This window comes from Alternaria metachromatica (genome assembly GCF_023757995.1).
Source record: "Alternaria metachromatica strain BMP 0045 chromosome Unknown scaffold_15, whole genome shotgun sequence".
In the NCBI taxonomy this organism is placed as follows: Eukaryota; Fungi; Ascomycota; class Dothideomycetes; order Pleosporales; family Pleosporaceae; genus Alternaria; species Alternaria metachromatica.
Window position 1 is genome coordinate 728,046 of NW_026055506.1, and position 12,614 is coordinate 740,659.

General features: G+C 52.2%; 3 protein-coding genes across 3 annotated transcripts; all 3 read left to right on the forward strand.

The window, feature by feature from the left end:
• Positions 1-1,948: 1,948 nt before the first annotated feature.
• J4E83_006782 (uncharacterized protein) lies at positions 1,949-3,793 on the forward strand (the record flags this gene model as incomplete). Its single annotated transcript, XM_049333692.1, has 1 exon — positions 1,949-3,793. The coding sequence occupies one exon, from the start codon at positions 1,949-1,951 to the stop codon at positions 3,791-3,793; it is 1,845 nt and encodes a 614-aa protein (XP_049187414.1).
• Positions 3,794-4,932: 1,139 nt separating this feature from the next.
• Positions 4,933-6,188, forward strand: J4E83_006783 (uncharacterized protein; the record flags this gene model as incomplete). Its single annotated transcript, XM_049333693.1, has 3 exons — positions 4,933-4,986; positions 5,099-5,571; positions 5,618-6,188. The coding sequence occupies 3 exons, from the start codon at positions 4,933-4,935 to the stop codon at positions 6,186-6,188; spliced, it is 1,098 nt and encodes a 365-aa protein (XP_049187415.1).
• A 463-nt stretch (positions 6,189-6,651) lies between these two features.
• J4E83_006784 (uncharacterized protein) lies at positions 6,652-9,237 on the forward strand (the record flags this gene model as incomplete). The annotated part of the gene is made up of 4 exons (XM_049333694.1): positions 6,652-7,139; positions 7,192-8,005; positions 8,398-8,510; positions 8,568-9,237. 4 exons carry the CDS (start codon positions 6,652-6,654, stop codon positions 9,235-9,237), a joined length of 2,085 nt encoding a protein of 694 aa, XP_049187416.1.
• Between the last annotated feature and the right edge of the window lie 3,377 nt (positions 9,238-12,614).

Below are 12,614 nucleotides of genomic sequence, written 5' to 3' on the forward strand. Positions count from 1 at the left end.
TGCGGGCCAGCGAGTATGCGGCGCTTTGGCCGAAGCCTGCAACATAGTATTAGCCTTCTATCTCCTTTGCTACAAACTTTGTGCAAGCCATAAAAATGCAAAGATAGCAACAAGAAACGTACCAGATCCGGCTTCTGTGATTAGTGCAACTCCCGAAAGCATTCTTGATATGGTGATCTTCGTGGCTAATTTTCATCCCATGGTTCTTGACGTTGTTTTATCGTGATCATGCAATACCCTCGGTGCTTTCTGACTCGGCGTGTTCAGAAACGCACCGAGTTGATTGCTTTCGCCCCCAAATCTGGATCCTAGCGCGGAGATGTGTGGAGAGGCATGAGGCGGAGAATGAAAAACCCCGGCATGGGTATCTAAATTTGAAGCGTCCAATAGGGAGCGCCCAGCGCTCTTAACAATCCGAAAGCGAAGGACGTGCGTTATGCTCCGCGTCGGCGCTCTCCGATTGTCTGTTTACAGGTTACTACGTTCCTTACCTTCTCAACGATTGTGCATCTGCAAAAGGTATCCGATTCAAAGCTCCATACCATGTAGTTCTTGCGGACAGCAACACCCCAACAGCAATACGACCGCCCCACTACCCAACCCACGGACCGCGGTCGCTCAACGTTGCTGCGATGCACCCACACGGCCCCTTGCGAAGGCCAAGTTTGGAGCATGAAGCCTCAGACTGTATAGTTCTCTATGACGCCTTCGCATGATTATCGCTAAGGTTGGAGCAAAGACTGTATCCTCTCGTCAGACGCAGAATATGAAGCACTCAACTTCTTGGTCTGAATATGCGACCTGGGCACACAAGCACTTGGGGTTTTCTGTGCGCTTGGTGATGATCGTTGTAGGTGGGTTGTGATGTCGAGATCGAAGAAGAGCTCGTATAGCTGGTAAGGCAGTCATCGTATCTGAACACTAGAGAGTGCAGTTTCCGTGGGAGCGCACCACTGCAGGTATGAAAGCGTCCGGCTTCGTTTTTCTCAATCAAAATTCCAAGTCGACTTCTCTTAGCCGACACAGCTGGCTCATCATGCTTCGCGGTCGGCTGTAAGCTCGGCGCGCTTTCCCGTCGATTCGATCAGCCTTTGCACGTCGTCTGGGATCCATGCGAAATGGCAAGATCAAATCACCAAAGCAATTTCTGCTCAGCTATACGGCATTCCTCTAGAACTTTCGTCGTTGTCACGGTCTGGATACCTGGGCAGGGTCGCGACAGCAGCACATCGCTCGTGCACTTGTGCGTGATGTGAGTGGCTCGGGTGGTCCATAGCATTGGTGGCAATGGTCACCATCTGCGGAACGTCCGGAGCTGACGGCGATGGAGATGCGACAACGCTGTCATGGCTGGAATGACGATGAGATGCCGTTCAGGAGTGTGACGTGCGTCAACCGGTGACGAAAAGCTAGCGGCGTAATTCCTTGGCGCCAGTAGAAGCTAGCGCGTAAACAGCTCATCCAGGCACACCGTTCGTTCTCTTCGCTGATACACGAACTCAACGCTACCCTCATTTTCCATCATTTAGCTTTAATTTTGGATAGACCCCTTTCTATCGCTTAGCGGGTGTTGACCGCTTCGTCGACTTAGTAAGAATACCCCACTCCAGACTTCCCTCTAAGCAGCCGAAACATCCACACCTACGCTTCATAGCCAAGCTCGGTGAGATGGCAGGTGTTGGACACTTTGCCTCCTCCCTGCGACTCAGTCGGGATCGAAGTGCGCGACATATCCATTCAGGGCACGTAGGAAGAGACATTGTTCCTCGACTGATGCAGCCACGCAACGCACTGGTGCAAAACAACAAGGCAGCCCCATGATTGGATCATCTTCGACGTGACTGCTACCTAATTCCACCACTTTCGCTTCTGCCACGTTTGAGCGCAAGTTGGAACGAAACTGCAACCACCTCGGCCCAACCCTTCCAGGATACTGACGCCCGCCAGAATGGACCCTTTTAGATATCGGAAGGCGTATGAGGCCATGGTGCATACAACGCAACTCATCGAAGAACGTCTGAATCAAGATGTTCAGCTCAATGAGGAAGGCGCGGTCGATGACGATGGCGATGTACCAGAAGCTGCCTTCCAGGAGCAAGATCCGGACAGCATGGACTGGACGCCTACGGAATCGAATACTCCACCTCCAGAATGTGGACCACCCCCGACTCTATCGAGAAAGATGCGTCATCTTCTACCTGGTGGTGGAGACGGTGATCTGCAGGCCGAAGATCGTGGCGAGAACGCAGTGCTCCTACACAAGCTCAAAGAGGGGAAGATCATGGATGAATGCATTGACAAGCTGGTTCATGATCTGCCGGACGTCTTGAATTATCAAAAATCACTTTCATTCACTCCTTCGACGATCGAAGTGCCCAAAGACTTTGGGCTGCAGCTCAGCATCTCGATAAACCACCATCTCGCTCAGATAGAGGATCGCAAGGCGTTGGAGAAGTACCGCAGGTTACTTGGACATCGCAAAGATGCGACAAAGAAGAAACCCGTCAAGCTTGGGTTTGATCCAGTCGAATTGATCAAAAAACAAGCTGTAGCCTTTGGAAAAGACGTCCCTGCACCTGTCTGCACGCTAGACAACGAGATACATCCTATCTTCCGTCTAGATAACTGGCACGGTTGTCCAGATGGGATCTACGAGGTCTTGAAACCGGCTTTGCAACTAGCCACCTTGCTCTTGACATCCCAGGCCACTGCTCATTTCTGGCACACGCTTGTATTTGGCAAGAGGGAGCCCTGCGAGGAGACATCTGCCGCATATGGTCAGCCTTGTTTTCGCATCAAAGAAGACGTACCATGGTCTGAAGAACACCATGCGACGTTCAAGAACTTTCTGGACAATCAGATTGATACGGTCCACTTCTACTTCCACCACGATCCTTTACCACCAGAGACTGCATATGCATCGATGGGTCTCGTCAAAGATTACAAGAACGGTTTGATGCGGAAGATTAATCACAAGTGCCATACGAGTCGCATCTGCCTCCATTCGGATTTCTATACCACTGCAAAGAAGCTCAGTTTGCTACGATACCGGGAGCCAGCCATGGTACTGCGATACAACATGTTCCTTGCTACATGTCTGGCCCATGAAGTTGCACACTTCTGTGAAGTTTCCGGTCCCCATCACGACCATCCCCTGCTCTCCGAACCCGAGGTCTTCTTCGGCGACAACATGTGGACGGAGAGTGGAATCGCTTTCGAACTCAAGATCTTCGGCGGCCGCATACATCCGCTGTCTAGTCGGATCGACTGCAAATTCGGGCTCGCCTGTCTGGACTACCCGCTCAAGGAACTTTACGACAAGGACGATAATGTTCTATACGCCTTGCCAATGGACTATATTCTCAAACTACAACAGAAAGAAACATGGGAGCAAGACTTCAGCAAGGCCGGGCCGGATGTCTTCTTCGTTCCAAGGACCGGGGGCCGCTCGATCGAGATCAACGGAACCAATCTGATGATTTGGGAAGATGAGAACGATGCAGAGATCTCAGATCATATCGATAACGAGGATACGGAGTGGATGCGCATGGACGATGGATCGATCGCGAAGAACCCAAAAGCAAATAATCGCAAGCCCCAGCGACAACCCGTGGTACCCCGATGGAACCCATACAACAACCAAAAGAGGAAACCAGCTGTTGAGACAGGAGCCCCGTGTGTCTCCACAGAGGTAGTAGAGATCAAAGACGAGGAAGTGAAAGAGGAACAGAAATTGGAGCCGCCTGAAAGCACTGAAGCAGGCAAAGGTGCTTCGGATCAGGATATGGCTTAATAAGAGATGGCGTTTTTGGAGGGAGGAAAAGGAGGAGGGATTGTTGCATTCACATTTAGCACGTTCTCTTGGATACCACTGCATTTGCGTAGGGCGTTGTTGTTTGTACTGCATTGGCATAAGCATCAACAGTTATTAGTACTACTTGTTTGTACACAGCTCATGCTTCATCGAGAGCCTTGTTTGCTAATGCATCTGCTTCTCGGTTCATCTCTCTTGGTACATGCCAGAACTGCACCTCTCTACCGCCCGCCTCATCACTATACTCCATGTAGTCCAGCGTATCGTGCAGATCTTTCAGGACTTTGAAATGCGCGACTGGTCTGCCATTGGAACCCACCCCATCGTTCTCGATCCAGCGTTCCATCCACTGACTCATCGCATTAACCAAGAAGCTTGAGTCGGTTGCGATCTTGATTCTGGATAGTTTGAGGTCTGCGTCCGTAATTTTGCGGATGACGATAAGCGCTCGGTGGAAAGCCTCGATCTCCGCACGTGTGCTCGTTTGAGGTAGGAAGTCGTAAAGTAGACCGTATGTGTTGTAGGGAGAGTCAGGACCGAAGTAGACGCCCCACGAAGCTCTCGCTGTTGGTTGACCGTTATTACGACAAGCACCGTCGATGAAGACTACTAGGCTTGTCTCGTCCGGAACAGGGTCTGGCTTGGACATGACTTTCATGCGCAGTTGGGAGATCTTTTTGTCGGCGTTGTAGAAGACTAGCTCGGATAGCGGGAGGGAGGAAGAGCAACGGTCTTCAGACGGGACGTAGAGACGCCGGATCTCTTCTCCGTACTCGTCGTAAGGCATATTGTTTGCTTTGATGTTGGCGTTCAGATGGAACGGAGTTGTGAGACGTCTATTGTGCAGCGGATGAGTCGGAACTTATATAATAGTGGTGATAGATAGAGTTTCGGCTTAATTATCAACCCCTCAGAGTTGCGTTCATGGTTGTTTACATTACAAGCAGAGGTACCTGACCGGCCTACTGTTGGGCTAGCCCGATGCGGCTAGCGTGCGGTAAGCGAGGTGAATCTTGGCAGAGTCACTGGAGCCCGAAATCTGCTTCCTAACAACGACACACGCCTATCGTCTACTACCCCCGCCGAACGTTCAACCCGACCTTTTCGACGACTTCACGATGGCGGACACCCAGAAAGATGCGCTGTTCAAGACGGTGCAGATCGACGCCCTGGTACGTAGGAAAAGTGCAGCGCCAGTACCCCACTGTGCGCCCCGCCATTGTGCTGGAGACAAGCCGTTATAGAAGCCTGGTGTAGCTATGAGAGACTGACTGTGGTCCTCAGGTCGCGATCAAGATCGCTACCGCAAGCGGCAAGTCCTTCCCCTCGCTTGCGACCGGAAGCATCGTCGGCATGGAGAAGAACGGCGTCCTAGAAATCACAAACTCGTTCCCCTTCCCCGAAGTCTCTGCTGCCGCGCAGACCGATGGCCAAAACGATACCGTCGCAAACCTCGCCGCTGGTGCTCCCCGCGCCAAGCAGAACATCGCATACGGAAACGAGATGATCAAGTTCCTCCGAGAAGTCAACGTGGACGCGAACAACGTGGGCTGGTACACAAGCACAAGCATGGGCAACTTCGTCAACCTGAACACGATCGAGAACCAGTACTTCTACCAGAGCCAGCCAAACGAGAGGACCGTGGCTTTGATCTACGACGTGAGCAGGAGTTCTCAGGGTACCCTGAACCTGCGCGCATACAGGCTCTCTCCTTCTTTCGTGACGGCATACAAGGAGGGCAAGTTCACGACTGAGAGGTATGTATGAACGATTCTATATAAAGGTGGAAACTAACAATCCCAGCCTCCAGAAGAGTGGTCTCCGATACCACGACATCCTAGTCGAGCTTCCAGTCACCATCCGCAACTCCCACCTCCTCACCTCGCTCCTACACCAGCTACCTTCCGACGCGCCCAAGCAGGAGCTCAAGTTCCCACCCAACCTAGCCGCTCTGCAGCAGGACCCGAACACCCCCCAGGCACCGCTCTTCCCCAACTACGACTCGCTCGACCTCTCCATCGACCCCTTCCTCGAGAAGACCTGCGACCTGCTCCTTGAGAGCATCGAGAACCACCACACAGAGATCAACAACTACCAGTACTACCAGCGTTCGCTCGCTCGTGAGCAGACCAAGATTACTGCATGGCAGCAAAAGCGCAAGGCTGAGAACGCGGCGCGCACAGCCTCAAAGCAACCTCTCCTCCCCGAAGACGAGTGGCAGAGGCTGTTCAAGCTGCCCCAGGAACCCAGCCGACTGGAGACGCTCCTCAACTCGAGACAGGTGGAGCAATACTCGAGGCAGGTGGACGGTTTCACAGCAGGCGTCACTTCCAAGATGTTTGCTGTCAAGAGCAACCTTCTTCCTGGAGAGTAGATTTGGTAGACGTGGCTGTATTTCATGATTATGCTTCTCTTCGTCACGGCATGGGCATGGCGTTGCGGGTTAGCGGTCCCTTTGACGGGACTGGATTTGATCTTTTAGATGGAAGGACCACGATGATTATGTGAAGGGGCATTTCTAGCGTTTGCCCATGTGTTCCGATGCCAAAAGTTGGAAATGCCGCAAAAGCGTTGATGTTCAAACAGACGCTGCTCAGCTAGGCGGCTGAAAGCTCTCCTAAGCGTGTGCGGAGCGACCATTGCCACATAGAGTGCTGAATCAGACAAAGAAGTAATCAACACGCGTTCGCGACATCAATACAGGTGCTCTCCATGCTGAATGTGTCTACACCTGTAATACTCGCCAACCCTAACTACTCGGATACCGGATCGACGGTGGACCTGCATCTTTCACGAAAACGGCTTGGGCTAAAGCAGCGTCCAACACCGGCGCCATCATGCAACAGGCCTCCTCGCCTGTCCTCCAGCAGCTCCGGTCACTGCACCCTGGCGCTCTCCAGACGCTACACCAGTCGCCCGACGGAACGCTATATCCCCACAACCAGGTCCTGCCCGAGCTGCAGAACCTCCACACGAGCGATGTATACCAGCAGCAGTACGCCCTGAGCGGGCCATCGCACCAACAACCACCGTCGCATGCGCTGCCAGTACACTTTGAGCAACATGCGCTCCCGCCTTCAGGGCCGTACCCGCCATTCCAGCCGGCGGGCTATCAGCATGGCACGAGTCCGCGATTCATGAACGCGCCCCCTCCCCCGCTTCAAGAACACGCGCAACAGTATCACGCATCTCCTCAGACGGTACAACGACCGGTCCAGCAACTTCCTCTCCCACCGCCTGCACCACCAATACTGGCGGCGCCGCAGCCACTGCCACGGCATGTAGAGCCAGCACCTTTGCTGCATAAGCAGGAGAGCCAGGATGGGTACGTTGGCTTGAGCGTAGCGATAGAGCGCCCCCTACTGATCCTTCGATAGCGACGACACTCCATTGTCCAACCATGGCCAGTTCCAAGGCCTGAAGCTCATACCCAACCCACCAGACTTGGAAGAATGGAGAGAGAGACTGTTTCATGTCGACGACATGATCACTCTGACTGAGGAGCAGTATGACGGCTTTCTGGCATACTCGAGGCTATGCGCTGACCCCCTTCTTAGGTTCCAGACTTACTTCCCTCATATCGACAACGTCTATTCGCACCGCTCGACCCAACGGCACAAACGCAAGCGCTTCGTATCACACTACTGGGATTGCCGACTCAAAGGGCGACCGCCAGGCACCAAGAAGTCCACAGATCCAGACAAGAAGAAGAGGAAGAGGGTCGCAAGAGAGCGGGACCTATGCGATGTCAAGATCAAGATCACCGAGTTCTTCGATCGACGGGAGTACGAGGAACAACTTGGTCGCCGACCACCAGGCACAGAGAACGACCCGCCGAGTCCGGTAGCATCAACCATGCCGCTGAACCCCAACCGGACGGGTCAGAATCAGAATCCGCAGTTCTTCGGGCAGCCACCGTTACTTCCGCAGCAACCGGCTGGAAGTTGGGATATGCCTCCCAATATGGCCGCTCAGTCAGCCATGAACATGCCAGAATACGCCCCTTCGCCCGGCGCTCCATCGAAGAAGTTCTACACATTCCAGAGGGTGAATGGGAATGGCGGGAATGGCAAAGGCGATGGCGTTGCTGGACCACATAAGCATTCGCTTGAGGAGAGTGACCGTGTGAAGAAGAATAGTGTCATTAGGTGGCAGGCCAAAATCGATAAAGACGACAGGAAGAGATCGCAGGTAAGCTTCACTTCTCTCTTTGATCTCAGACTCCGCTTTCCCGTTCCACCGACCCATCTAGCCATGGTGATATGCAATGGCGATCCACACTGCCCGCAGATCAAGCGCATACGTCATTTTGATGTATGCTTGGAACACCGACTATGCCAACAACTCGACTTGCAGTCATTTAAGACTGGCTCCTCGGGTTCTATACTGATTCACAGTTTCCGACATTGTCCATGAGTTCTTTCTGTAAACTTCGCACATTGCCCTGCTTTCTGCCATATTCCTGCACTCGTCCTTCCACCATCTCCAAGACCACATTTTGTTTAAATCCTTCTCCATCCCAAACACCATCTTTGCGAATCGCTAGTGTGCCCGTTCGATACAAAATGACCGACACCAACCAGGGCGGAGATCCATCCAAGAAAACGTACCACAAAAAAGCCACTGGCAATGCCTTGACAACAGTCAAGAACCATTCCAAAGAGGACGACCTAAAACTATACGGTAGCGCGTTCTGGTAAGCCACACCTCCCCAACCCCACCTCCCACGCCCAACCCACTAACCCCCCACCAGCCCCTTCGTCCAACGCGTCTGGATCTCCCTCGAACACAAGCAAATCCCCTACCAATACATCGAAGTCGACCCGTACAAGAAACCGCAATCCCTCCTCGACGTCAACCCGCGCGGTCTCGTCCCCGCTCTCCGCCACGGCCCTACATGGTCGACCCACGAATCAACCGTTATAATGGAGTATCTCGAAGACCTGCAGGCTGGACCGCATCTGCTACCGCCTGATGCGCAAACACGTGCGACTTCGCGCCTCTGGTCAGACCATGTTAATCGGAATATTATTCCGTGGTTTTATAAATTGCTGCAGTGCCAGGACGGCGCTGAACAAGTATCCCACGCGAAGGAATTGAGGGATCAGATTGGGAAACTCGTTGATGCTGCGGATCCCACTGGGCCTTTCTTCCTCGGTCCGCACATTTCCTTCGTAGATGTGCAAATCGCGCCCTGGGTTCTACGACTAAGGCGCGTGTTGGGTCCGTACAGGGGGTGGCCTGAGGCGGAAGAGGGGAGTAGGTGGAAGAGGTGGATTGAGGCCATTGAGGCGGAGAGGAGTGTCAAGATGACGACGAGTACGGATGAGCTTTATTTGGATAGCTATGAGAGGTATGCGGAGAATAGACCTGGGACTAGTATGTTGGCGGATGCGGTTAATAGTGGGAGGGGGTTGCCTTGAGGAGGAGTAGGGGTAGGTGGAGATGTGAAACGATCTGATTGAAGACTTATACCAACGCATACACTATATGGTTCTCTAGGGCAAAGCTTGACTGTGTACTTGTACATTTTGCCATTTCCTTATCATTTCAATCCATGTATGGTGTGGAAACGGGATAGGAGTTGTAGTCAAAGTTGAATGTGAAACGTGAAGTACAAATCCGCAGTCAAAAGATAGTTACAGTCGTGTTCCCAAAGCGGTGAAGTGCCTCCTCACCGTCCTCTTCGCTCAGATGCATCATGCCAAACCCGACCCTCACAAACGAAAGCTTGCTTTCCGAATTCTCCATTGCCTTTGCCTGGATCTGGTCGAGGTGTTCGAGCGGTTTGAGCAGCAGGCCCAGAAACTGATAGCCTTCAGAATAAGGAATGCGGCCCTCTTCACTGGGGTCGGGTTCGTAGATTGTACGAATGATCAAGAGGAATATTGGCGCACCGATGACATGGTTCGGGAGCAACAATTCCGGGCTGTCCGGGTCGTCGAGCACACAGTAGCAATCGTTGTCCCCAGACCATTCGGCTTTCGGGGGCCAGTCGGGACTACAAGTGACATACGAATCGAATGATTGGCTGCCACTGTGGTATATCAGAAATTCTTCCCACGCATTGGTGCGGTCTACCCATGTCCCTTTCAACGGAAACAACGGCGCTCGTAAGGTAATATGACCCCCAGACACTAGACCTCTGGGATCGACTGAACTGGGATAGGTACGAACGTCAAGGACTTCGGCAAAATCTTCTTTACGAAACTCCAGTTCAGGATAGCGTACTATACATTCCGTCGATGCCCAAGACCAGGATGGTGGCATAGATCCGGAATAATGTTCTGGTTCGGGGCGGTAACCGCAAGCATTCCACCAAAGCAAGCTACCTGGCAAATGGGATTCCCAAAGCCCAGCAAGATATCGGCCTGAGTTTTCTTCGACTTCTTCGAAGAAATGCGTCAGACTAGATAGTGCCGGAAGCCTGTCTTTGCAAAAGCTGATCTGGCGTGCTGTGTAGTGTGCCACAATGTTATTCCAGACCTCCGGGTCAGCGTACCAGATACATTCAGGGTGATCGTCAGCTGGATCATGGCCAATGACTTGAGGTAAAGGAAAACGAGGTACCCAACGAGGGTCACATTCGCAAGTTGTTGCTGCACGACAGACAAAGACCATCTCGTCCGCTGTGAAATGAACGATCCGCCTAGAGAGCAGTTCCTCTTGGAGACACCAGGCACGCCTCCGTAAGGGTAAGTCGGTAGGGAATGCAAAGGGGAGATCGGTGGATGCTATAAATTCGTGCGATATCTCGCCTCTGACGCATACAACAAAAGTCTCGTCATTGTGAGATGCTTCGACCTTTCGAAGACTCCGACGACGATTCAGTAGTCCTTGTTGTCCGTTCTTAGCCGCAGATGCGGCAATCGTAAGGTATGCATTCGAGAAAACATCAGCCATTTGAGAAGCTTGATGAGCCCAGTCGTCCACAGAGTCTTGTAAAATGCCTTTCACGGGAGGAGATCTCAGTAACGACGATAGTGTGCCATAGATGTCGAGGGTACTTACACAGGGAATCAATCCAGATATAGTCGATACCGAGCTCGCGCGTCAACAGCATAGCCTCTTGGAACGTCTTGGATAAATGCAGCCAGTTAATACCTTTCGTCTTGAATCCAGACATAGTGTCAGTCGTGGTCTTGATGACCGGGGTAGAGCCCCAGCAGTGGCTTAGAGCGGTGTATCGAATATCAACCCCTCTCAAAGATGTGTCATCACTCGCTGTTTCATACAAACGGACTTGCAAAGGCACACAGTCACCGCTGACATGCAGTAGCCGCTTTGGGATGAACTGAGGCGTCACCAACCCCCTCGAGATTAGTCGCGGGTCATTGGCTTTGCAGGTGGTGTGGGTGGTGTTGCATGTGTCCAGCATGCGAAAAATTGAGGGAACACAGTCCTGAATGCTCGCGCTCTCATCGGGGATGTAATTCGGCCGCATAAAAGGCCAAGGGCAGCTGTCTCCTACGATTCGTCAGTGAGCAGCCAATGCGGCCGCTTCGAATATACTCATAGGCCAAATATACCCTACCTGATGCAGCGTAGAACGATACTGAATAGAATCGCCAATCTACAAAATCAGTATATGACGTATACTAAATTAGGCGGAAGTAGAGGGACATCTGGAACGTACATCCATTCCTCCGCAACCTTCTGACGTCCAGATTTGCTGCGCGCTCTTTTACACCTGAGCCTCCTGTACTCGCGTGTACTTCATCAGTATCTCGAATCACTGTATTTTCGCCAGTGCAAGCTGTCTCGCTAACTTGTTGAAGAAGCTTGCATAACTCGCACCCATTCGTTGCTGTGCGCCGTAACTTCGCATACGTTGTTTTGATGGGGGTGGAATTTGGTAACCGGAAATTTCGGCAAACTTGGCAATCCGAATCGCTCACAAAAACATCCATATCTTCGTCCGATGATTCGGCCTGCGGGAGGAAGGCTTTATCTTCGGGGCATGCAGCACTGGACGTCATGCTGCAATCATGGATATCGTCGATAGTTGGTATCAGTAGCCCAAAGGAAAAGCGAAGTATCAAAGAAGACGAAGACGAAGATGCATTCGCTGGAGTGTGACAGGTTCCTTGAATGAAGGATGAGGAATGAGGAACAAGTAGAGCTGACACTAAGTGGGACCATAGGCTCTCAGCCTCATGACGTCGTGGGGTTGCCTGCACACACAATGCGCTGCCTACGAATTGTTAAGAAAGGTAACAGATGCGTGCGCTACCTAGGTTCAGATAGCGACAGCTTTCATTCTTGAATCAAACTACAATCGATCGCAGATACCTCACGCGTGCACTGGTGTGAGTGATCAAGCAGGAAGGTGCAAGCTCATTGTAAGGCGGGTATACATGCGAAGAGACTGTGACAGACCGGTAGCTCCGCCCCTGGCACTCTAAATATAAGAGGTTAGCAGATGTTATCGTTCCCAAGTGTCTGAGATGGAATAAGTGAGAGAACCCCCAAGGAAAGCGCAGGCACGCGCTCCCCTCTCACTAGCGCGTCTATGAGGGGCAATCGCGGGGCACCAATCTACGCAGCAGCAGTCTCAACACCAAACACCGTCGCATAACAACCCAACTGCCCCCACACAACCGACACGATGTTCAAGAAAGAGTAAGCTGCATGACGCGTCGCCAAACAGAAAGAAAGGGCTAACAAGATCACAGCATAACCTCAGGCGCAAAATCAAAGGTCAAATCCAGCGCCCAACGCGCCATCCGCTCAAAAGTCCTGGAGGAATACCCGAGATTAGAACCGTATATCGAGGATATACTGCCGAAGAAGGAGCAAT